Raw genomic sequence first — 27,389 nt, 5'->3', positions numbered from 1 at the left:
GACTCCAGCTTGAAAAACAAATAAATTAGACTTTGTCATAACAAAAACTTTTGCTATATGAAAGACACTAACATTAAGAGAATGAAAAGACAAGCTATAGACAATATTTGGGAGTAAATATTTGCAAACCACGTACCCAGCAAATGACTTGTATCCAGATTATATAATGAATTTTCAAGATTCAATAATAAGAAAATAAACAGCCCAATTAAAAAATGAGAAAAAGATTTAAGCAGAAACTTCACCAGAAAAGATATACAGATAGTAAATAAATACATGAAAAGATGCTCAATGTCATTAGTTATTAGGAAAATGAAAATTGAATCTAAAATGAGATAACATTACATTCCTATTTGAATGTCTAACCCTTGCCCCCAAATAACCCAAAAGACTACCATGCCAAGTGTTGGTGAAGATGTATGAAACTGGAAAGAATTTGTGAAACAGTTTGTCAGTTTCATAAAACATTAAACATATGCCTACCATCTGACCCAGTCATTCTATCCTTCACTATTTATCCTAGGGAAATGAAAGTGTATGTCCATACAAAGATTTATACACAATTGCTCATAGCAGATTCCTTTGTATAGCCCTAATATATAGCCCTATACATAGTCCTTTGTATAGCATCCAATTCAAATGTCCATCAGTAGGTGAACTGATAAGCCAATTGTGGTGTACCAATACAGTGGAACACTTTAACAGTAAAAAGTGAACTATTGATATGTGCAACCACATGGATGAAACTCAAAATAAGTTTGTGGGGAGAAAGAAGCCAGGCAATGAACAGTATGCACTGTGTGATTCAATTTATATTGAATTCTGGAAAACAGGAAACGATTTATAGTGACAAAAAAGCAGATCAGTGTTTACTTGGGGGTTAGGGGTGGGGTGCTGAGGACTGGATGAAGGGGTTACAAAGGGACACAAGGAATCTTCTGGGGTAACGGAAATATTTGTCTGTCTTGATTATGGCAATGATTTCGTGGGTGTATATATATAAAACTTACTAAGTTATACAATTTCAATATGTGTAATTTATTACATGTAAAGTATAACTGAATAAAGTAAAAGAAAACAAGCTCTGGAGCATTCTTCCCGAGCATGATTTTTGCAACGTGACTTTTATACTCTTGCAAATGAAAAAATGAGGCTATAGTAATCCAAAGTGTTAATTACGATATACTGGCCTATATTCAATTTAAATTCCAATGTTTAAACTTAATGTTTTCAGGCAACTACTCTAAGAGTGAGGAAATTAGAAGAAAATATTGAAGCAGAGAGAGCAGCACATTTGGAATCGAAATTTAATTCTGAAATTATTCAGGTAAAATGTGAACAACATTTTTAAAATGGATTTTATTAAGCTGGGAAAAACAGCATCATGTTCAGAGAACTAAGGTGTACATTTAGAACAGGTAGCATGTTGTTAAGACACGTGATATTCTATTTACTATAATGATATAGTTGAAGATAGTCTTTATTAGAGAGGAACTGGCACACTACACCCTACAGGCTGAATCTCACCCACTGAGAGCACTTATGAAGTTTTATCTTGTCCGTGGTGGCTTTTGTGCTACCTTGGCAAAGTGGAGTAGATGCGACAGAGACCTCACATTCTGCAAAGTCCAACGTGTATGCCATCTGGCGCGTTACCGGAAGATATGCTGATCAGAGTGTTCTTTTTATCAACAACCTTGGGATGAATTTCTTTTTGAAAACATTTTAAAATACGCACCTTCATTGATTGAGTGCACATCCTGTGCATATCACCTGTCACTATATTAAGAGCTGAAGGCATAAAGGTGAATGAGCTCCTTTTGGGACTCAAACATTCCATTACCAGAGATACTGTGTACCTATATGTTGATGTATAGGTAGAAATATGAAATACTAAAGTACTATGGGAGCGTAATAAAGAGAAGGATTAAATCTGAGAGGGGAACTGAATGAAGGCATCCTAAGGAAAGCGTCCTTTTCCCTAGGGCTTAGAGAATGAGAAGGAACTTCTAAGATTAGCAAAGGCATTTTAACTGGGGGTTGGCAAACTACTGTCGTGGACCAAGTCTGACCCTCAGCCTTTGTTGTAAATAGTTTTACATAAAGTTCCATTAGTCCAAGTCCATAATTTAATTTGTTTTTTTAAAAGACTTAGACTTTTCCCCTATATTAAAAATTAATTAATAGAATTTGCAAAGTTTTATTTTATTATTTAAACAGGTCTTAATTAGGATGCAACTAACTTTGTAAGAATTTTATAATAATTGTTTTTTACTTTTATCTTTAATGAAATGCCTTTTACTTGCAAAATTCTCAGACCCATGTATTTTTTTTTAACATCTTTATTAGAGTATAATTGCTTTACAATGGTGTGTTAGTTTCTGCTTTACAACAAAGTGAGTCAGTTATACATATACATGTGTCCCCATATCTCTTCCCTCTTGCATCTCCCTCCCTCCCACCCTCCCTATCCCAACCCTCTAGGTGGTCAGACCCATGTATTTGAGTGCATCTATATGTAAAGCAAATTTGTGTAAGTTAAGCTTTTTTTTTTTTTTTTTTTTTTAGAAAAAATGATTGGATTACCCAAAATGGCATTAATAAGCAATAAGGCTGAAGTTTTAAATTCATGCAAGAAGTAGAATTCAAAATTAAGTTTTTCATTGTAGTTATATCCCTGGGAATATATAGTTAATAGGTATAAAAATGAAAATTGTTACATGTGTATTTTTTTACTCATATAATTAAAAATTAATATTTGATACCCAACTTAGTGCTATAACTTAGGGAAAAAGCAAAAGTGTGTATTTGAATCATATACCTATAAATATTGACAAGTATTTTTAGTGAGGTACACCCAGTAAAATTCAGTTTCAGACTAGTTTAAAAGCAAATGAGACTACTGAGTTGTAATTAATCACCATCTTACTATAAATGGTAGTTAAAAATGTTTGAAGTATTCTGTTATTAAATTTGTTTGGATGCTATGTCATAAAAATGAGAAAGTAGATTCAGAAGAGTTGACTTGGAATTATTTAAGTCTATTTTTCTTTCAGTTGGATTGGTTTATCATTTGTAATTGAATGTGCATAGTTTCTGAAAGAACATACCAATGTAGATAGAAGAAAATGTTTCCTAGACTTATTAATTTTTACTTGTACACTGGGTTTAGACATAACAACAAAGAAAAATAAAGTTTAAAAGACCAAATTTGAAAATGTACAAAGTTGTATCTACATATATATTCTACTTCCTTACTTTAGTGTAAGAGAGTAACTGTTTCAATTAATCCAAAATAGTTTTGGATAATTAGAAATAATTCTGGTGATTACTATTTGTATGGATTAATTTATGAAACATTTTCATATTTCCTACGCTTCGTTTTTTGGTGAGTTCATTTTTCCTAACTCAGGTTATGTTTTGCCACCCCTGGGAAACTTGTGTCACACAGAGTTCATAGCTTTTTTCTGATTTCATGGCCCTTTGGGCCTGATTCTGTGTCAGGAAGCACTTGCCTCTATTCTCTTATGGTCTGTCCTTTCCTAACAAGAGCTGAGACTGTGTATTTTCATGATGTTATTATATACCGTGAGCACTAGCTCATTGCCTGGCACATATTAAGTGCCTAATAAATATTTATCTAAACACTTATTAAATAGTTATATATTTATATTTAATGTTAAATACATATTAATATTAAATAAATGTCTCATTAGATCTTTGTAGCCACCCTGTAGAGTCTGTATATTATTATTATTATTGTTATTGTTAGTATTTACTGTTTACAGGTGAGGAACCTCAGGCTTTTGGAGTTTAATATGCCCAAGGGCATGTAAGTTGATTTGTAGAGCTGTGACTCAAACCTGAGACTTATGGTTCTAAAGCCCCATTTTCTATCTAGTGTGAAGCAGTTTTTTCCTACTGCCCTCCTTTTTTGAGCTTTAGCAAGCTATGTTTTTATTCTTAATTTTCTAAAAAGATAAAATATTCACATAGTTCAAAAATTAAAACAAAATTTAATGATCGAGAACTCTTGCTTTCACTCTTGTCTCTCCTATTGTTCTCCATTTCCTTCTGTCTATCCTTATTTTTTCTACTTGTTTACCTAAAATATAGCATACTACATACACTAATCTGGACTTTTCTCCTCCCTATATGTATTAACACTACACAGAGAGAACCATGTAGACAACTTGCTTTTCAAAAGTTATTTTGTAGCCTTTTTATAGCTACAAATTATTCTTTTATGGATATGCACTTTATCTATTCTACTGTTGGCATATACAGAGAATCTAGTTTTTAAAATGTCTTGTTGTGTAAAATTTCAAGTACATGCAAAAGTAGAGAGAATAGTAAAATGGACTCTCTGTGTACCCATCACTCAGCTTCAAGACTTATCTAACAGGACAATTGTGTTTTATCTATAATAGTAATGCTCTCCTACTCTACCACCCCCAGATTATTTTGAAGCAAATCCTAGATATCATATTACTACCCCCATAAATATTTTAGTCAAATAGTATTATTTGATAATAAAAATTTTGCTTTTCTACAGTAAGAAATCTCCAGGAATAAAAAGATCTGTTAACTTTGTTAGGCTTATAAAGATGTTCATATAATAATGTTTCTCAAAAGAGAGGAAGGATACTTCCCTCTAGTTTTCAAAAACCACTTAATTTATTATGTTTATAAAAATATGTCCAAATGGGTTAGTGGATCAAAATTAGGCATTTTGATGGGACGCATTATATTGTATCCGCCTGTCCCTTTTCATAGTACAGTTGAGTCGGTATTCTTCCACTCTTCTCTTCCATTACACATGTTGAGAAAGGGAATAAACTGCCTTTTGTTTATTTTCCTTTTTTAAACCAAAAACAGAAAGAAAGACTTGTTTGGATGAATGATAATCTGCTGTCTGATAAAGTATTCTACTCAGTTTGAGATTGGTGCTAGTGTTTCCTTTCTTGCTTTAATTACTTTTCTGTCATCTGGTAGTTACGGATTCGAGACCTTGAAGGAGCTTTGCAGGTAGAAAAGGCCAGCCAAGCAGAAGCTGTTGCTGATTTGGAAATGATCAAGAATGAATTCAAAGAAGTTGAAAGTGCATATGAACGAGAAAAGCATAATGCACAAGAGAGCTTTGCAAAACTAAATATGTAAGTGTTATACTGTAAAACTCTCTAAATTAATAATAAGAGTTTATAAAATCTACATGAGTATGAATATGTAGTACTAGGTAAATATGGAAATGCTCTGTTGGATTTTGAAGTATCATGGCAATTCCAAGGAGTCTCAGAAATGCAGAAATGCTTTCTTATACTAGAAAGTAAATATATTAATGTATTTTATATTTACTGATTTAATATAGTATCTTTAAGGTCTTGACTTCTAGGCCACCTAAAATGGGCTATGTGGGAGATGGGTAATGTTTGAGATTTTCATAAACTGTAGAAATAATAGTAGGAGTAATACTGCTGCTGGGGCTAACATGTATGTGGCTCACTTCATACCTAGCATTGTATGGTTTTATTTAATTTATAACACCCTATGAGGTAGCTACTCTTTTTTATCCCTGTTCTACAGATGTGGAAATTGAGGCCTAACGAGGGTAAGGACACACAGCTAAGTGTAGCGTCAGGAACTTTCTGACTCCTATTGATTTTAACCTTTTTCAGTTCAAATGTCTATCATCTGAAAAGTTCCGTGAAATTTTTAAAGAAGTTTATAGCTATTTAATATGCTTCCAAGAATAAGTCAATAGTAGACATTTTAAGCCATTTCCTCTCAGAGGATGAAATGTGTACCACCATTGGTACATGACATGATAATAGGTTGATATATTAGAGTTATGTATTTATTTTAAATGTTTATTTCTATTTATGACAGATAGTAGTTTTCCATTTACAGTTGTAATATAGTTTCCTTTTAAAATACTTCATTTAACTTACGATGTGAGTTAATTTAAAGAAAAGTATTATTTAGAGTTGTGAGTATGGCAGAAATTATAAAGATGGCACTTGAAAGACTGAAGTTTGAAAAATGTAAAACTCTTTAACTGTGATTACCTTTATTAGTAATGCTTATAATACATTAAATGAGTAATTCTTAAGTGAATTTTCTTGCTTCCTCCAGAATGACATTCTGTGAACATTATTCTGAGGACTTATGCTTCTTTATTTCCTTTGAATCATATCTTGAATCTGCATATTTATATATAAATATGTTTGAAGGGCCTTTATGTAGCATATAGTACAGGCTTCTTTACTGTTGCTTTGAGGTAAAGATTGTGACCTACTAGTGAAACTGTAAGAAGTCAGACTGTACTCCCAACAATTAAAGCTTTCCAGCAGTGAAATAATAGGTTTCTTTGGGGAACTAGTGAACTCTCTGCCTTGGAAAGTTCAAAACAGGGGGTAGATGATTCTTTGTCATGGATACTGAAGAAGAGAGCTCTGCAAAGGTTGGATTAGAGGAATTTTAAGATAATTGCTAACGTTTAAGCTCTAAGATTTTAACCTATGTACTCCAGAGCAAATTTTTTCCTTAAGTTTGTTTTGCTATTATTTGTGTTTTGGTGCTTGAAAAATTTTACTCAAGTTTTCTATTCTAATAAGCACAAACTAACAGTTTTAAATATTATGTATTACAACTAAGCACCAGCTAACAATCCTAAATGCTTTAATATAATGTCCCTTATCTGTTCTTCATCCCTATATAACTGTGCTATAATAAAAGTTACTAATAATATTAATAAATAAACAAGAAACAGTAAAAATTAAATAGTAATTAAAGTCCATGACTCATTGATAGTTTCTGTGACTTCTGTTCCCCCATCCCCTCTTTCTTGTCATTGTATGTCATACGACAGCCACTTCCTTTCCATTTATCAGTGGTATGAGAAGGACTGATATGACATGAGTGATGATTGGATAAGTTATTTCATTTTCTACCCTATACTTCTGATTCTTTTTCAGAATCTTCTTTAAAATCTTTTAGAGTCACAAACTCTCAAGTATTTTTCAAAGTAGTTCTAAGTTTTGGATAATGTATTTCAAAAGGAGAATTGATAGTTTAGGTCCTTAAGGTAAATAATGCCTTTAATTTACAACTTTGAGAGCAGTGAGTTTTGGGGTAGGACATTGTTTTACCTTTTGGATAGATCTGATTTAGCAGTTGGTGATAATGAGGTTATAGAGGAAGTGCTGCCTGAACCTTGCAGGTGGTTAAGGGTTTTAAACTTCTCTTTCCTTCCAGGTAGATCTAGGCAGGATCTCATTAAAAGGCAGGAGGAAAAAGCTGTGTGTGTATTTTAGAGTTTTAATTTTGGCCAACAGTTTCATAACAGTGACTATTCCTGCATGAAACTATTTTCAATGGAATATATATGTATACATACGTAGATGGAATATACATATGTATACATATATATTAGATGGAATATATGTATATATTTTAATATATTATAAAAGATTACATATAATAAGATAATAAATAAAATTATTATATAGTAAACATATCTTTTGAAGAACTCAGCTAAGAATTTGAACAACAGGCTATTTTAACGAATACATATAATGTATAATTTTAGAAAGAATATATATTCTCTATATTTCTCTAATTAAATTTTCTTAGTTATAAATTTTTTTCCATTGAAAACTTACAGTATAAAACTAAAATTTTTCAATAATTTTTTTTATACTTGAAATTTTTTTAAGAAAAATTTTTGGCTGCACTGAGCGGCTTGTGGGATCTTAATTCCCCCACCAGGGATCGAACCTGTGCCCTTGGCAGTGAAAGCACAGAGACCTAACCACTGGACCACCAGGGAATTCCCTTCAATATGTCATGTCTTCATTAGCTGTGGTAACTGATTGTTGGGCAATGGTAGGGAGAAGATCCTGATAATCCTTAAATCTAGTTTAAAATAATGCTAGTCAAGGATATGATGCTGAACAGACTGAATCTAAATTTATTTATTTTATTACATTCAGTATTTAGGAACTTCTTTATTTTTCTAAATACATCAACCAAAAGTATAAAAAGAAGTACAAAAGTACTGGGTTGGCCAAAAAGTTCCTTTTTTTTTGTTTGTTTGTTTTTGGTTTTTTGGGTTTTTTTTTTTTGCTGCGTGGGGTCTTCTTTGCTGTGTGTGGGCTTTCTCTAGCAGCGGCGAGCAGGGGCTACTCTGTTGCGGTGCACGGGCTTCTCACTGTGGTGGCTTCTTGTTGCAGAGCACAGGCTCTAGGTGCACGGGCTTCAGTAGTTGTGGCACGTGGGCTTCAGTAGTTGTTGCTCACGGGCTCTAGAGCGCAGGCTCAGTAGTTGTGGCACACAAGCTTAGTTGCTCCGCGGCATGTGGGATCTTGCCGGACCAGGGCTCGAACCCGTGTCCCCTGCATCAGCAGGTGGATTCTTTTTTTTTTTTTTTTTTTTTGTGGTATGCGGGCCTCACTGTTGTGGCCTCTCCCATTGCGGAGCACAGGCTCCAGACGCGCAGGCTCAGCGGCCATGGCTCACGGGCCCAGCCGCTCCGCCGCATGTGGGATCTTCCCAGACCGGGGCACGAACCTGTGTCCCCTGCATCGGCAGGCGGATTCTCAATCACTGCGCCACCAGGGAAGCCCAGCAGGCGGATTCTTAACCACTGCGCCACCAGGGAAGTCCTCCTTTGGTTTTTAAGTAAAACTGAAAGACACATTTTTTATTTTCACCAAGAACTTTATTGAACAATTATTCACCATCTTCCACTAACTTCTGCCATTTTCCAGGCAACTTCATAATTCCATCTTCCCAAAACTTTTAATCTTTTTGAGCAGAGAACTGTTCCAGGTACCTTTTACAGTCTTCCAGGGAATTGAAATTTTTTCCATTAAGAGAATTTTGTAAGGACCGAAATCAATGGAAATCCGAAGGTGCAATGTCTGGTGAATATGGCAGGTGAATCAGAACTTCCCAGCCAAGCTGTAACAGTTTTTGCCTGGTCATCAAAGAAACATGCAGTCTTGTGTTATCCTGATGGAAGATTATGTGTTTTCTGTTGACTAACTCCGGATGCTTTTCGTCAAGTGCCACTTTCAGTTGGTCTAATTGAGAGCAGTACTTGTTGGAATTAATTGTTTGGTTTTCACTCCCTTCCAATCCCACCGTATACACAACATCACCTTCTTTGGATGAAGACATACCTTTGGTGTGGTTGGTGGTGGTTCATTTTGCTTGCTCCACGATCTCTTCCATTCCACATTATTGTACACTTTTCATCACCCGTCACAATTTGTTTTATTTTATTTTTTATTTTTTTTTCACAATTTGTTTTAAAAACGGAACATTTTTGTTATGTTTCAGTAGAGAATCGCGTGCGGAAATATGGTCATAAAGGTTTTTTTCACTTATGTGGAACTCAAACATCAAAGCGATTAACATAACCAAGCTGGTGCAAATGATTTTCAGTGCTTGATTAGGATACTTTGAGTATGTCGGCTGTCTCCCGCATAGTATAACATTGATTGTTCTCAGTCAATGTCTCGATTTGATCACTATCTACTTCAACTGGTCTATCCGACCATGGAGCATCATCCAGCGAGAAATCTCCAGCACAAAACTTCGCAAACCACTTTTGACACGTTCAGTCAGTCACAGCACCTTCTCCATACGCTGCGCAAATCTTTTTTTTTGTGTTTCAGTTGCGTTTTTACCTTTCTTGAAATAATAAGGCATAATATGCCAAAAATGTTGCTTTTTTCTTCCATCTTCAACATCCAAATGGCTACACAAAAATTCACCAGGGCTTCCCTGGTGGCGCAGTAGTTGAGAATCTGCCTGCCAATGCAGGGGATGTGGGTTTGAGCCCTGGTCTGGGAGGATCCCACATGCAGCGGAGCAACTGGGCCTGTGAGCCACAACTACTGAGCCTGCACGTCTGGAGCCCGTGCTCCACAGCAAGAGAGGCCGCGATAGTGAGAGGCCCGCACACCGCGATGAAGAGTGGCTCCCACTCGCTGCAACTGGAGAAAGCCCTCGCACAGAAACGAAGACCCAACACAGCCAAAAATAAATAAATAAAATTTAAACTGTTAAAAAAATTCACCAAATTTGATAAGTTTTTTTAAATGCATGTTGATATGACAGCTGTCACAATACAGTCTAACAAATTTGTTTCGAATGAAGGTAAAGACAGCTAAGGTGTACTAGAGCCAAATTACTGAAAAAACTGAATGAACTTTTTAGCCAACCCAGTATTATAATTTGTGGCACTATTATTGTTTATATTCTTGGTAAAAGATAGCCTGAAGATGGCTTTTTGTTAAAACAGCTGTACTGTTGTCAAATTCTTAGCTGAACACTTAAACAGTAACAACAACGGCAAAATGGGAATCCAGTAGGAAAGAATGGGTCTTAACTACAAGTTTCCTTCTTCTCCCTTTCCTTGCCTAAAATCCTCCATCTGTCAAGTCCTGACTCTTCTCTATTGGATTCAAAGAGACTGGGGCTCCCTTGAACCTTCAGTTTACTCCCGCCCTACTCATTCCCCTTGGGTGGGGCTGTTGGCAGAAGCATAGGAGCCAACTTCTTTGGGTTGTGCATGAGATTACTGACAGCAAGGGATGTTCCCCATTTCAGTGGACTCAACATGGACTTTATTTATAAAATAGCACCAAATAACAGGTGCATTTAATTTTATATTTGCTGATTAATAATTTTTTAAGTTAAAATTTGATTTTAATAAAGTTAGCACTTGTACATAATCTAAAAAGTAAAATAGTGCTTTTAAGCTCATGAAAAACCACATTTTGGCACCCCATTGCTTTCTACGACCAGTTTCTGCTCCTTTGAAGCAACCAATTTTAATTCTTATAGCTGTTTCTTCTGATATTTAACTTTGTATTTCTAAATAACATGCATATTGTGCCACTTTTTCAACTTCCACCTCTACATGTTATCTGCTGGCCTCAACTTATTTATCTACATTGTACATTTCTACCACACAGCACACACTTATTTCTTCCTTCCTCCATCCTTTCAGTAGGGTTGTATTTTGGTGTATTTTTCTATATATTTTTTGGTCCCTCATCTTTATTTTTACTCTATACAACATTTTATTATATTCTTTGTTGTTTATTGTCTGTCTTTCTATGTGGAGAGGAACTTTGTTTTGTTCATTGCTATTTCCCAAAGTCTAGGCTAGTGCTTGGTACACAAGAGCTGCAAAGTAAAGATTTGCTGAATCATCAAACGAATGAGTAGTTAATAATTGTCTCATTTTATGTTGGATTAGTTTGTGTGCACCAATCACTAAGTTATTCTTTTTTTTTTTTTTTTTTTTTTTTGGTACACGGGCCTCTCACTGTTGTGGCCTCTCCCGTTGCGGAGCACAGGCTCTGGACGCTCAGGCCCAGCGGCCACAGCCCACAGGACCAGCCGCTCTGCAGCATGTGGGATCTTCCCGGACCGGGGCACGAACCCATGTCCCCCTGCATCGGCAGGCGGACTCTCAACCACTGCGCCCCTAGGGAAGCCCTCACTAAGTTATTCTTAAACTGTCTAACAAAATCGAAAATCTCTCATTATGTTTTTGTACCTCAGAAATTCTGTCATTTTGAGTTTCTTGTAAGATGTATCACTCTTGGACTCTTCTCATCACCTCCTCCTTTCTGAACGAATTGTTTTATAGGCTCCCTGTCACAGTCATCCCAGGACTTCTCTTCACCATCATCCTTGGCATTCCCTTTACTTCTCTTATATTGGATCTCTTGTTTACTGATCTCGTGCCCATCTTCCTTGTTTGATTTACTCCCTTGTAAAGTAGCTTCTTGAGAAATTATACATCAGAGGAAAAATTTTAGAACTTGCATTCTGAAAATGTCTTTACTTGATCTTTACCCTTTTTCATAGTTTAGCTGGCTGTTTATTCAGTTCTAGTGTCAAGAAGACTGAAGTCATTTGATTCCTGATCTTTGTATGTGGCCTGTGTTTTCCTCTGGAAACTTGTATAGAGTGTATATGTTACCAATTCTGGAAACATAGGCAAATATCTAGAAATGGTTTATTGGTGTTACATTGTAACACATGATAAAATAATACTAATAATATGTATTTCTGTACTCTATAAACACAATGTGGAATCTTCTCTTTGTTCCCATTGTTCTGAAATTTCATGATGATGGGCCTGGCATAGACTGTTTTTCATTCATGCTGGGCATTCACTGAGCTCTTTCAATTTTAGAGATTTGAATAATTAGTTTCTGGGAAATTCTCTTATATTATTACTTTGCTGATTTCTCCCTTTCCACTTTCTTTACCTTCTGTTTCTAGAACTTCTTTTATTTATATGTTGGGATTCCTGGATTGATTTTCTTATCTTTTCTCTACTTTGATCCATTTTTGTTGTTTAGTTTTACTTTCTGGAAGGTTGATATCAATGTCTCATCTAATCTATACATGTTTAAATTTTACCCACTCTGCAGTGGAATATCCTTGATTCAGGGAAGAATATACCAAAGGGTTGGCACTAGAATTGTTTCTGTTCCATTCCTAGAGAAAGAAGTGTTGACTGTTCAGAGTAAGATCATGTGTTATTCAAAACTTAGGTCTTCATTTGATTATTTCCTGAGTATAGTGTGGATTTGGTTATACTGAGTCACCCTATCTCCCATATTACAGCTTAAAAGTTATAGGAAACAGATCTACTACATTTATCAGGAAGATATCAGATTAAAAATAGAGGCAACACTTTAATTTGAATTAAAATTATCCATTTGCTGGATTATCTACAGCAAAATTTAAACTAAAATACTTCCGAACTGCTTGTCATCTTATGTCCAAACAAGAATGTAAATACAGTTTAGTGCTAGCCTGAGCAAAATTCAAATAGGCAAGCAAATCCTTTGAAATTTATGTTTTCACAGTGAATATGAATGATTTTTGATTATTCTTGCTTTTGGATTTTCCATGTCACCACACCAGTTCCACTTGCATGGACACTCAGGAGTAAAACATTTGTGTCATTTCTAATGTTATACTTTAATTTGAAAATCATTTGATAGGACTGCTTTCTGTTTTGAGGCAGTCTCTGAGCTAATTGAACTGTGGTGGGTGGGGTTTGTTTATCATAAATAGTGGTGAGTCAACACTAACCAGATCTATTTTGCTTATAACCTTAGGTATAGTACAGATATCTGCTATCAAAAAGTGCGGCTATTATTTCTTTAGAGTCTTTCATTTAGGAATGTACAATTCTTTCTATTTGAAAAAATGAGAAGTGACCTTTAAAATCTCTGGGCATGAAACCATGATACATAATACATCTGCCACTTGTGTTAAAGTTGTATAATAGGACCTGATAAAAGCATATTTGAAAAACCTGATCTGACACTTTAACTTTTCAGATTAGAAAGAGAGTATATCTCCAAAAACAAGAAACTAAATGAAGAAATCGAGGAACAGAAGAAAATAATTATAGACCTTTCAAAGAGACTCCAGTATAATGAAAAAAGTTGCAGTGAATTACAGGAAGAACTTGTAACGGTAAGGATTAAAAAAGAAAACCCTATGGCAGTTACTTTATTGGGTCAAATCGGATGTTTAACAGGTTTTGTTTTCTCACTACATGCCATGAGATAATTGTATGAAAGTAATTTTAGTGGCATTGATATAAAATTTCAAAACTGGAGATGCTGTTTACAACAAAGCTATACATAATAAAACCTCTCTTCTTTGGAATAATTGGGAAATCTAAATGGATTAGTGGAAAGTCTCAATTACAGAGTGTTTTTAAATTGATTCAGTTGTTTTTCTTTTGTTTTTTTTTCAAGTGTATAAAACAATGTTACCTAGATGGAGGTGGGGTTAGGGTTTATAATCAGTAGATCTAATGATTTCAAAGACTCCCCCCGCTTTTTAAAAAAATAAATTTATTTTATTTTTGGCTGCGTTGGGTCTTCATTGCTGTGCGTGGGCTTTTCTCTGGTTGCGGCGAGCAGGGGCTACTCTTCGTTGTGGTGTGTGGGCTTCTCACTGCGGTGGCTTCTCTTGTTGGGAAACACGGGCTCTAGGCGTGCAGGCTTCAGTGGTTGTGATACGTGGGCTCAGTAGTTGTGGGTCATGGGCTTAGTTGCTCTGTGGCACGTGGGATCTTCCTGGACCAGGGATCGAACCCGTGTCCCCTGCATTGGCAGGTGGATTCTTAACTGCTGCGCCACCGGGGAAGCCCTATTTTTATTTTTTAAATTTATTTTTGGCTGTGTTGGGTCTTCGTTGCTGCGCACGGGCTTTCTCTAGTTGTGGTGAGTGGGGACTACTCTTTGGGTGCGCTACCAGGGAAAGCCCCAAAGACTCCCTTTTATAATCATTTTGAACCTGATCACTCTGTCTCCATTCCCCAATAATTGAGCCTTCACACCATCACCAAATTTATCTTTCTAAAGTATTGATCTGCTCTTGTCACCCTCCATTTATTAAAAAACCATCAATGTCTCCCTGTTGCTTTCAGAATAAAGTCCAGCTTCGTGTCATGTAATCTAAGGCCCTTTTGTTTGTGGCTCTGTGTTAACTTTTCCAGCTTCTTTTATTGCCGTGGCCCTCTCTTTATCTTGCTTCAGCCATATTAAAGTCCTCTCAGCTTCGTAAACATTATATATCTTCACAATGCCTTACGTTTGTTCAGACTGTTCATTTTTTGACCCACATTGACTGAAGTGCTCATTCTCTTCTTTTAACAAATTCCTGTATTATTCTGTGATGGTCAGCTCTGAAATTTTGCAGTCTGTGATGCTTTCTATGGTTCCATCTTTTCCTACTTTTTCATCCACCTAAAGTCAGAATTCTGTCCCCTCCCAACTTTGTGTTTCCTTAGTTCTTAGTTTAGCATCTTTATCATAACACCAAAATCTGATGTGTATTATCTCTGCCAAGAGATTGAGAGTGCATTGAGGCTAACTTCATTTTACATGCCAAAATTCCACAGTAGTACTTGCCTCAGTAGACATTTGTTGGATGGATTTATTTGGTTGATGCACATACTCCTACTCTGCAGTTTGCTCGGAACCCCAAGAGGGAGGGCGTAAAGTTTATAGTAATACCCTATTTCCTCTTTGTCTTGTTCTCCATGTACATACCTTCCCCAGAGACTTGGCTACTTCACTTTCAATTATATTCCACAACTCTTAGCGATGTTAGTTACTGAGGAAAATGAATATTTTTTTCCTTGTCCAAAAAGATGGGAACTCAGGGTTATACTAAGAAGTGGTAGCCAAATCAATGCTGCCTAGTTAGAAAGGTAACAGTGACAAAGAAAGTAATGATGGGATAACATTTAAACTCTTTATCATTTTCAAATGACCCAATATTATATACAGACAGGTGGCCCTCTACCTGTCTTGCTTCAGCCCCATTAGCGTACTCATGGCTTCCTAAACAAATTATATATTTTCATAACTTTCTTGCTTCTGTTTTGGTTGTTCATATTTTTGACCACATTGACTGAAATGCTCCTTCTTTTCCTGTAACAGATGTCTGTATATCCTCTAATGTTCAACTCTGTCTCCATTTAACTCAGGATATCCAGTTTGTTCTGATAAAGGGATTGATAATCATTGCTTGCACTGTGGTTGAATTTGTAGTTTGCGTTCTTTGGATGTGGGATTTTAGAAAGCTTAGAGCTCTCTGTGTGGCATGCTGTAGTGCCTGTTCGCTGTTATGTGCTACCCTAAATTTCATGGGCTATCCCACTTCTCACTCCTGGTTCAGGAGGGTGAATCATGGTGGAGAAAAACACGTCAGAGTCATTGAGCTGAGTATTGGTCTTGCTGTAATCAAACAGTTTGGAAAGTGAGTTATAACTGAGAATGCAATGGTGAAGACATTGTCACCAATATAAGTTGCGTGAATCCTCCTGATTCTGGTCTCCTAGCCCTCCAATGACTAGATAAAAGAAGACTGGCTGAATTCACCACTGAATTCAGGTGCTTTGTGATTAAAAATAATTTACTTGGTGCCAATAGGTTTTTACTTTTTAACTTGTACAGTTTGATGGATGGTCTGAAATAAGGCAAGTTGTAGCTCACTAGCAACCACCGTTTGCTTGTTTGGACCATTGGCACTGAGCCTATAAAGCACTGTTGTTCTGACTGGTGGAAGAACCATTGGGATGTTCAGAAACGTATTCAGGTTGCAGCCTTAGTGATCTACAGTTCACATGGTTCAGCCTAACTATTTATATGTTCCTCTCTGTTTTTTCATATCTCTTAAAGCCGTAGCTTTATGTCTTATTTTCTTCCATCTTTCTGTTTTCTTGTCCTCCTCTTTTTATCCTTCCTTATTATTAGCTTTCTCTCTTTTTTTGTTTTTCGGTACACAGGCCTCTTACTGTTGTGGGCTCTCCCGTTGTGGAGCACAGGCTCTGGACGCGCAGGCTCAGTGGCCATGGCTCATGGGCCCAGCTGCTCGGCGGCATGTGGGATCTTCCCAGACCGGGGCACGAACCCGTGTCCCCTGCATCGGCAGGCGGACTCTCAACCACTGAGCCACCAGGGAAGCCCTAGCTTTCTCTTTTAACTTGTTCTGTTTTATTCTTTTTAGAACAGTTGCTTTCTATCTCTTTACCCAACCATAATATGAAATTTAAAAAAATATTTAATGAAAATACTCTTACTTTAGTAAGTACAATGTTTTTTTTTTTTAATTAAAAAACTCATCTGTAGCTTCTCTTAAATCATTTTTTGGGTACATATTCCTTTATTTCCTTTTATTTTTTCTGTAGGTTAGTGGCCTTTGAGTTGGGAGGGGAATCTTATAAATTTCTCTCTAAAGAGATATCTGTCAAATAAAAAATTTTAAACCGTAAAAAATGGAGTTTTTTTTAGTTCTGCATCCTCACAGTCTGTTATTTTTGCTTTGAATTCGTAATTGTTTTTGACTGAAGAGAAAATGCCTTAAGAAGAGGCTTTTACCTTTTGTTTTTGGAAAGAAAACTTTGTTTTAATGACATCCTATGATCCTACATACCCTAGTGTGTCTTTCCCACAGTTATGTTTCTATTGAACGTAATAGTGTCAGCTTTTATAGAATATAGATGGGAAGCATAAGTTAGCTACAGGTAATTTTCCTCTCCCTTTGAGGTAACCACTTGTTTTCTAGTTTAGGTCACATTCATGGCCATTATTCAAGTCTTGGTCTTTATTTTCTATGTTGCATTGTAAGAGAAAATTAAAGCCACTTTCCTCTATAGGTTTACTAGTGAGATCATGGTATTATTAACATATGCAAAGCCTTCAGGAAGTTTTGAGACTTAAAAATAGCAATTATAGGGCTTTCCTGGTGGTGCAGTGGTTGAGAGTCCGCCTGCCGATGCAGCGGACGCGGGTTCGTGACCCGGTCTGGGAAGATCCCACATGCCATGGAGCGGCTGGGCCCGTGAGCCATGGCCGCTGAGCCTGCGTGTCCTGGGCCTGTGCTCCACAACGGGAGAGGCCACAGCAGTGAGAGGCCCGCATACCGCAAAGAAAAAAAAAAGCAATTGTATAACCTAAGGTTGCATAGCCTCTCAGAATTGGAAGAAACCATAGAGATCATCCAGGTCAGGATATACACAGTGCCAATAAGCCAGGTGCAAAGTGATAGCTTCCATGGTTCAAGAGAAAGAGTAAAACTATAGAGCATAATTTTGGAGAAGTTGAAACTGGTTATGTTGAGTCTTTTGTTGATATTTAAGGAATATAAACCCAGCCAACATTAATTGTACTTTTATATTCATGAAATTACTCCTATTCAAGGTGTGGATTCAGAAGATATGATTAACAAATGAGTAGTATATTATTATTTCTAATGTCACAGAATTAATAGAATTTCAACATAAGACATCTAAGGATTTAACAAAATTAGTTGCATGTTCCATGTTATACACTATTGAATTTGACTTTAAAAAGTTTTGTTTTTTTTTTAACATCTTTATTGGAGTATAATTGCTTTACAATGGTGTGTTAGTGTCTGCTTTACAACAAAGTGAATCAGTTATACATATACTAAAAAATTTTGATTAAAGTAGAACTATTAATTTTAAATTCTATGAATTTAATAATGATTTAATCAACTACTAATTAAAACCGAATTTCAAGTTTAGGTTGCTTAGTGATCATGCTTATTAAAGCCCATCAGAGGTTCAATAGATCCAGCTGGGTCTTTCAGTCATTACTGTGAGGTTTTTTTTTTTTTTTTTTTTTTTACTGTGAGTTTTTATATCTGCTTCTCTTGAAGCAGGGGAACTATCGTTTTCAAATTGGTATTATTAGGATTTGCTTTGTGCTTTCCACAATGAAATTTTTTTAAGTCCATCATTTCTTGAGATTTGTTTTTCTGCCACTCGGTAATATTTAGTTACAGCTCTAGGAGAGACCACATATTGAAAAGGGAATTCTAGTTCTCATGAGGTTTTGCTCAAAGTATATTTTATTCTCTAAAGAACTTGTGATTGAAAATGGTCCAGTGTATATTTTTTCCCTATACTTTGGGGGCTTGACTGATTATATAATAATAATGATTGCTAGCATTCGATAGGATTTTGGCAAGTGCTTTGATTGCTGTGCTTTGTGGTAAAGTTTCTTGATAATATTTTTGCAACAAATGATCAGTGAGGTTTGCTTTAGAAGGACATGTTTCTGATTTTGCAGGAGGCATTCAAAACTAATGGGCTAATAAAAATTCTATTCTGAATTTTTTCTAAAAATTTGTAAAATTTTACTAAAAATTTTGTTGATTCCTGCTTTTTACCAATAATAGGAGTAGTATTTATATATGAGCATTGTTTTGCTAATATAAACATCACTTTTTGTCTCTCTTAGTGGTCCTTAAAACTTTAATACTATTAAATAGTATTTCTCAAATGTGTGTATGTTTGTATTTGTGTATTTATTTATTTTTTAACATCTTTATTGGAGTATAACTATTTAACAATAGTGTGTTAGTTTCTCCTTTACAACAAAGTGAATCAGTTATACATATACATATGTTCCCGTATCTCTTCCCTCTTGCATCACCCTCCCTCCCATCCTTCCTATCCCACCCCTCTAGGTGGTCACAAAGCACAGAGATGATCTCCCTGTGCTATGCGGCAGCTTCCCACTAGCTATCTAATTTACATTTGGTAGTGTATATATGTCCCTGCCACTCTCTCACTTCGTCACAGCTTACCCTTCCCCCTCCCCATATTCTCAAGTCCATGCTCTAGTAGGTCTGTGTTTTATTCCCATCCTATCACTAATCTCTTCATGACATTTTTTTTTCTTAGATTCCATATATATGTGTTAGCATACGGTATTTGTTTTTCTCCTTCTGACTTACTTCACTCTGTATGACAGATTCCAGGTCTATCCACCTCATTACAAATAACTCAGTTTCATTTCTTTTTATGGCTGAGTAATATTCTATTGTATATATGTGCCACATCTTCTTTATCCATTCATCTGTTGATGGACACTTAGGTTGCTTCCATGTCCTGGATATCGTAAATAGAGCTGCAATGAACATTTTGGTACATGACTCTTTTTGAATTATGGTTTTCTCAGGATATATGCCCAGTAGTGGGATTGCTGGGTCGTATGGTAGTTCTATTTGTAGTTTTTTAAGGAACCTCCATACTGTTCTCCATAGTGGCTGTATCAATTTACATTCCCACCAGCAGTGCAAGAGTGTTCCTTTTTCTCCACACCCTCTCCAGCATTTATTGTTTCTAGAGTTTTTGATGATGGCCAATCTGACTGGTGTGATATGATATCTCATTGTAGTTTTGATTTGCATTTCTCTAATGATTAATGATGTTGAGCATCCTTTCATGTGTTTGTTGGAAATCTGTATATCTTCTTTGGAGAAATGTCTGTTTAGTTCTTCTGCCCATTTTTGGATTGGGTTGTTTGTTTTTTTGTTATTGAGCTGCATGAGTTACTTATAGATTTTGGAGATTAATCCTTTGTCAGTTGCTTCATTTGCAAATATTTTCTCCCATTCTGAAGGTTGTCTTTTGGTCTTGTTTATGGTATCCTTTGCTGTGCAAAAGCTTTTAAGTTTCATTAGGTCCCATTTGTTTATTTTTGTTTTTATTTCCATTTCTCTAGGAGATGGGTCAAAAAGGATCTTGCTGTGATTTATATCATAGAGTGTTCTGCCTATGTTTTCCTCTAAGAGTTTGATAGTGTCTGGCCTTACATTTAGGTCTTTAACCCATTTTGAGTTTATTTTTGTGTGTGGTGTTAGGGAGTGTTCTAATTTCATACTTTTACATGTACCTGTCAAGTTTTCCCAGCACCACTTATTGAAGAGGCTGTCTTTTCTCCACTGTATATCCTTCCCTCCTTTATCAAAGATAAGGTGACCATATGTGTGTGTGTTTATCTCTGGGCTTTCTATCCTGTTCCATTGATCTATATTTCTGTTTTTGTGCCAGTACCATACTGTCTTGATTACTGTAGCCTTGTAGTAAAGTCTGAAGTCAGGGAGCCTGATTCCTCCAGCTCCATTTTTCGTTCTCAAGATTGATTTGGCTATTCGGGGTCTTTTGTGTTTCCATACAAATTGTGAAATTTTTTGTTCTAGTTCTGTAAAAAATGCCAGTGGTAATTTGATAGGGATTGCATTGAATCTGTAGATTGCATTGGGTAGTAGAGTCATTTTCACAATATTGGTTCTTCCAATCCAAGAACATGGTATAATTCTCCACCTATTTGTATCATCTTTAATTTCTTTCATCAGTGTCTTATAGTTTTCTGCATACAAGTCTTTTGTCTCCTTAGGTAGGTTTATTCCTAGATATTTTATTCTTTTTGTTGCAATGGTAAATGGGAGTGTTTTCTTAATTTCACTCAGATTTTTCATCATTAGTGTATAAGAAGGCCAGAGATTTCTGTGCATTAATTTTGTATCCTGCTACTTTACCAAATTCATTGATTAGCTCTAGTAGTGTTCTGGTAGCATCCTTAGGATTCTCTATGTATAGTATCATGTCATCTGCAAACAGTGACAGCTTTACTTCTTTTCCTATTTGGATTCCTTTTATTTCTTTTTTTTTTCTCTGATTGCTGTAGCTAGAACTTCCAAAACTATGTTGAATAAGAGTGGTGAGAGTGGGCAACCTTGTCTTGTTCCTGATCTTAGTGGAAATGGTTCAGTTTTTCACCATTGAGAACAATGCTGGCTGTGGGTTTGTCATATATGCCCTTTATTATGTTGAGGAAAGTTCCCTCTGTGCCTACTTTCTGCAGCGTTTTTATCATAAATTGGTGTTGAATTTTGTCAAAAGCTTTCTCTGCATCTGTTGAGATGATCATATAGTTTTTCTCCTTCAGTTTGTTGATATGGTGTATCACGTTGATTGATTTGCATATATTGAAGAATCCTTGCATTCCTGGAATAAACCCCACTTGATCATGGTGTATGATCCTTTTAATGTGCTGTTGGATTCTGTTTGCTAGTATTTTGTTGAGGATTTTTGCATCTATGTTCATCAGTGATATTAGCTTGTAGTTTTCTTTCTTTGTGACGTCTTTGTCTGGTTTTGGTATCAGGGTGATGGTGGCCTCATAGAATGAGTTTGGGAGTGTTCCTCTCTCTGCTATCTTTTGGAAGAGTTTGAGAAGGATAGGTGTTAGCTCTTCTCTTAATGTTTGATAGAATTCGCCTGTGAAGCCATCTGGTCCTGGGCTTTTGTTTGTTGGAAGATTTTTAATCACAGTTTCAATTTCAGTGCTTGTGATTGGTCTGTTCATATTTTCTATTTCTTCCTGGTTCAGTCTCGGCATCTTGTGCATTTCTAAGAATTTGTCCATTTCTTCCAGGTTGTCCATTTTATTGGCATAGAGTTGCTTGTAGTAATCTCTAATAATCTTTTGTATTTGTGCAGTATCAGTTGTTACATCTCCTTTTTCATTTCTAAGTCTATTGATTTGAGTCTTCTCCCTTTCTTTCTTGATGAGTCTGGCTAATGGTTTATCAATTTTATTTATCTTCTCAAAGAACCAGCTTTTACTTTTATTGATCTTTGCTATTGTTTCCTTCATTTCTTTTTCATTTATTTCTGACCTGATCTTTATAATTTCTTTCCTTCTGCTAAATTTGGGGATTTTTGTTCTTCTTTCTCTAATTGCTTTAGGTGCAAAGTTAGGTTGTTTATTCGAGATATTTCCTGTTTCTTAAGGTAGGATTGTATTGCTATAAACTTCCCTCTTGGAACTACTTTTGCTGTATCCCATAGGTTTTGGGTCGTCGTGTCTCCCTTGTCATTTGTTTCTAAGTATTTTTTTATTTCCTCTTTTATTTCTTCAGTGATCACTTTGTTATTAAGTAGTGTATTGTTTAGCCTCCATGTGTTTGTATTTTTTACAGATCTTTTTCTGTAATTGATATCTAGTCTCATAGCGTTGTGGTCAGAAAAGATACTTGATACGATTTCAATTTTCTTAAATTTGCCAAGGCTAGATTTGTGACCCAATATATGATCTATCCTGGAGAATGTTCCATGAGCACTTGAGAAAAATGTGTATTCTGTTGTTTTTGGATGGAATGTCCTATAAATATCAATTAAGTCTATCTTGTGTAATGTATCATTTAAAGCTTGTGTTTCCTTATTGATTTTCATTTTGGATGATCTGTCGATTGGTGAAAGTGGGGTGTTAAAGTCCCCTACTATGATTGTGTTACTGTCGATTTCCCCTTTTATGGCTGTTAGTATTTGCCTTATGTATTGAGGTGCTCCTATGTTGGGTGCATAAATATTTACAATCGTTATATCTTCTTGGATTCCTCCCTTGATCACTATGTAGTGTCCTTCTTTGTCTCTTATAATAGTCTTTATTTTAAAGTCTATTTTGCCTGATATGAGAACTGCTACTCCAGCTTTCTTTTGATTTCCATTTGCATGGAGTATCTTTTTCCATCCCCTCACTTTCAGTCTGTATGTGTGCCTAGGCCTGAAGTGGGTCTCCTGTAGACAGCATATATACGAGTCTTGTTTCTGTATCCATTCAGCCAGTCTATGTCTTTTGGTTGGTGCATTTAATCCATTTACATTTAAGGTAATTATTGATATGTATGTTCCTATTACCATTTACTTAATTGTTTCGGGTTGTTATTGTAGGTCTTTTCCTTCTCTTGTGTTTCCTGCCTAGAGAAGTTCCTTTAGCATTTGTTGTACAGCTGGTTTGGTGGTGCTGAACTCTCTCAGCTTTTGCTTGTCTGTAAAGGTTTTAATTTCTCCATCAAATCTGAATGAGATCCTTGCTGGGTAGAGTAATCTTGTTTTGTAGGTTTTTTTCCTTCATCACTTTAAATGTGTCCTGCCACTCCCTTCTGGCTTGTAGGGTTTCTACCGAAAGATCAGATGATAACCTTATGAGGATTCCCTTGTGTGTTATTTGTTGTTTTTCCCTTGCTGCTTTTAATATGTTTTCTTTGTATTTGATTTTTGACAATTTGATTATTATGTGTCTTGGCGTGTTTCTCCTTGGATTTATCCTGTATGGGACTCTCTGTGCTTCCTGGACTTGATTGACTATTTCCTTTCCTATATTAGGGAAGTTTTCAACTATAATCTCCACAAATATTTTCTCAGTCCCTTTCTTTTTCTCTTCTTCTTCTGGAACCCCTATAATTCGAATGTTGGTGCGTTTAATGTTGTCCCAGAGGTCTCTGAGACTGTCCTCAGTTCTTTTCATTCTTTTTTCTTTATTCTGTTGTGCAGTAGTTATTTCTACTATTTTATCTTCCAGGTCACTTATCCGTCCTTCTGCCTCAGTTATTCCGCCATTGATCCCATCTAGAGTATTTTTCATTTCATTTATTGTGTTGCTCATCGTTGCTTGCTTCCTCTTTATTTCTTCTAGGTCCTTGTTAACTGTTTCTTGCAATTTGTCTATTCTGTTTCCAAGATTTTGAATCATCTTTACTATCATTATTCTGAATTCTTTTTCAGGTAGACTGCCTATTTCCTCTTCATTTGTTAGGTCTGGTGTGTTTTTATCTTGCTCCTTCATCTGCTGTGTGTTTTTCTATCTTCTCATTTTGCTTATCTTACTGTGTTTGGGATCTCCTTTTTGTAGGCTGCAGGTTCGTAGTTCCCGTTGTTTTTGGTGGCTGTCCCCAGTGGCTAAGGTTGGTTCAGTGGGTTGAGTAGGTTTTCTGGTTTGGGGGACTAGTGTCTCTGTTCTGGTGGATGAGGCTGGATCTTGTCTTTCTGGTGGGCAGGTCCACGTCTGGTGGTGTGTTTGGGGATGTTGGTAGACTTATTATGATTTTAGGCCGCCTCTGCTAATGGATGGGGCTGTAGACCTGTCTTGCTCTTTGTTGGGCATAGGGTGTCCAGCACTGTTCATTGCTGGTCCTTGAGTGAAGCTGGGTCTTGGTGTGGAGATGGAGATCTCTGGGAGATTTTCACTGTTTGATATTACGTGGAGCTGGGAGGTCTCTTGTGGACCAGTGTCCTGAGGTTGGTTCTCCCACCTCAGAGACACAGCCCTGATGCCTGGCTGGAGCGCCAAGAGCCTTTACTCCGCATGGCTCAAAATAAAAGGGAGAAAGAAAGGGAAGGAAGGAAGGAGGGAGGGAAGGAAGGAAGAAAGAAAGGAAGGGAGGAAGGAAGAAAGGAAGGGAGGAAGGAAGAAAGGAAGGAAGGAAGAAATGAAGGAAGAAAGCAAGAAACGAAGGAAGGAAGGAAGGAGGAGAGGAAGAAAGGGAGGAAGGAAGAGAGGAAGAAAGGGAGGAAGGAAGGGAGGAAGAAAGGGAGAAGACAAAATAAAGTAGGATAAAATAAAAAATAATTATTAAGAAAAATTTCTATTAAAAAAAAAACGGGTCGGTCTAACCCTAGGACAAATGATGCAAGCAAAGCTATACAGACAAAGTCTCACACAGCAGCACACACATACACACTCACAAAAAGAAAAAAGGGGAAAATAATAGTATATCTTGCTCCCAAAGTCCACCTCCTCAACTTGGGGTATTTTGCTGTCTATTCAGGTTTTCCACAGATGCAGGGTACTTCAAGTTGATTGTGGGGCTTTAATCCGCTGCTTCTGAGGCTGCTGGGATAGACCTCCCCCTGTCCTCTTTGTTCACACAGCTCCTGGGGTTCAGCTTTGGACTTGGCCCCGCCACTGCGTGTAGGTCGTCCAAGGGCATCCCCCCTTCGCTCAGACAGGACGGGGTTAAAGGAGCAGCTGATTCGGGGGCTCTGACACAGGCCTGGGGGAGGGAGGGGCACGGATGCGGGGCGAGCCCGCGGTGGCAGAGGCCGGTGTGACGCTGCACCGGCCTGAGGCGCGCCGTGCGTTCTCCCGGGGAAGCTGTCCCTGGATCCCGGGACCCCGGCAGTGGAGAGCTGCCGGGTGGGGATAGTGACCTGTGCTCGCACACAGGCCTCTTGGTGGCGGCAGTAGCAACCCTAGCGTCCCACACCTGTCTCTACTGTCTGTGCCGACAGCTGCGGCTCGCACCCGTTTCTGGAGCTCCTTTACGAGGTGCCCTTTAATCCCCTCTCCTCGAGCCCCAGGAAGCAAAGAGGCAAGAAAAAGTCTCTGTCTCTTTGGCAGCTCCGCGCCCGTTTCTGGATCTCCTTTAAGCGGTGCGCTTAAACCCCGCTCCTCGCGCACCAGGAAGCAAAGTGGGAAGAAAAGGTCTCTTGCCTCTTCGGCAGCTCCAGACTTCAGCCGGACTCCCTCCCGGCTAGCCGTGGTGTACTAACCCCTTCAGGCTGTTTTCACTCTGCCAACTCCAGACCTTTCCCTGGGATCCGACTGAAGCCCAAGCCTCAGCCAGCTCCCGGCCCCCGGCCGGTGAGCAGACAAGCCTCTCGGGCTGGTGAGTGCTGGTCGGCACCGATCCTCTGTGCAGGAATGTCTCCACTTTGCCCTCTGCACCCATGTTGCTGCACTCTCCTCCGCGGCTCCGGAGCTTCCCCCTCTGCCACCCGCAGTCTCCGCCCGCGAAGGGGCTTCTAGTGTGTGGGAATCTTTCCTCCTTCATGGCTCCCTCCCACTGGTGTAGGTCCTGTCCCTATTCTTTGTCTCTGTTTATTCTTTTTTCTTTAGCCCTACCCAGGTACGTGGGGGAGTTTCTTGCCTTTTGGGAGGTCTGAGGTCTTCTGCCAGCGTTCAATGGGTGTTCTATAGGAGCAGTTGCACGTGTAGATGTATTTCTGATGTATCTGTGAGGAGGAAGGTGATCTCCGCGTCTTACTCTTCCGCCATCTTCTCCGAACCTGTATTTGTGTATTTAAATGTGCATTATATGACTGGCTTCCTAAATTTATAATGTGGGCATAAAGCTTTTTGAAATTTGTTAATATATATATTCTTAAGTTTTGAAAATTTAAATCTCATTTTTGACCTGGGAAAAAATAAAATGGTATTGTGTTTGTGTGTGTGTGTGTGTGTGTGTGTGTGTGTGTGTGTGTGTGTGAGAGAGAGAGAGAGAGAGAGAGAGAGAAAGATAGAGATAGAGGGAGATATTTATATGTCACGGCCTAAATTGAGATTGGACAGTAGCATTTTCTGAAAAATAAACTAAGTGTAAAGCTGTGTAAGGGAAGATGACAGTTCATCATATGCCATAAGCAATTGGGATCATAGAATGCTCACATCTGTGGAAGCAGCATAGGTGAGCAAGGAGGTAAAAAAAATAGTAAACTTTTATGAAGAAGTAAGAGAGATTAGTTATCTTCAATATGATCAAAGGAAAAGCTGCAGATGGTGATGATTATGAAAGCTAACCAGATCAAATTCAGTTTAGCTGAGCAAGCTCTCCTGGAGTCCTTACAAATGGGCTGCCTATGTGGTAACTGGGTGGAAGGTAAGATGAAAAGGTGAGATGTGGAGCATAAGTATGTTATGTCGGTGGCAGGTTCTGATGCTCCTCTTTTTTTCAGAATTCCTTTGTAATGGCTTGAAATATATTTAAACTAATTTAAAAGCTTATGTGAGTTCAAAACTGTTCAGAAATTATAGGTGTTACGTATCACTGCTACAAAAGTTCAACCTACTTTTAAAATGCTAATTTCATTAAACAAATCTAGTGACTAAGTAAAGGTATTTATTTTTTACCTGTTTGTTTTTTCTATAATTTTTAACCTTATTAACAGTTCCCCTTAATTGCTTTTATTCTTATTTATGGTTTGAGTCAACTTTTCCATTGCAGATCAGCAGGGCTCATTTGGCTAATTTCTAGATATAAATGTTTGCATATGCTTTTTTATGTTTTTTTCACGGGTTTGTATTAGAAAATTTTATTTACATGCATATCCATTTATGATATTCATGCATGATTAGCAAAAGTGAGGGATGAGTTTTTATAGGCTCAAAGAAAGATAAGGTGATAGAATGACATGTTAGATTAAGCCAGAAATTCATTTACTTTAGCAG

The 27,389-nt window shown here is 37.1% G+C and overlaps 1 protein-coding gene across 11 annotated transcripts in view; it reads left to right on the top strand.

Moving 5' to 3' along the window:
- Positions 1–27,389, top strand: part of CCDC171 (coiled-coil domain containing 171) — a 345,966-nt gene that overhangs the window by 78,303 nt on the left and 240,274 nt on the right. For all 11 annotated transcript variants that reach the window (XM_067041467.1, XM_067041472.1, XM_067041468.1 and 8 more), the window contains 3 exons: positions 1,235–1,327; positions 4,996–5,156; positions 13,383–13,521. In XM_067041467.1, the coding sequence (XP_066897568.1) occupies positions 1,235–1,327; positions 4,996–5,156; positions 13,383–13,521 (393 nt within the window). The remainder of the gene's footprint in view (positions 1–1,234; positions 1,328–4,995; positions 5,157–13,382; positions 13,522–27,389) is intronic.

This window comes from Kogia breviceps, chromosome 8 (genome assembly GCF_026419965.1).
Source record: "Kogia breviceps isolate mKogBre1 chromosome 8, mKogBre1 haplotype 1, whole genome shotgun sequence".
Taxonomy (NCBI): Eukaryota; Metazoa; Chordata; class Mammalia; order Artiodactyla; family Physeteridae; genus Kogia; species Kogia breviceps.
This window is presented reverse-complemented; position numbering and strand designations above follow the sequence as displayed.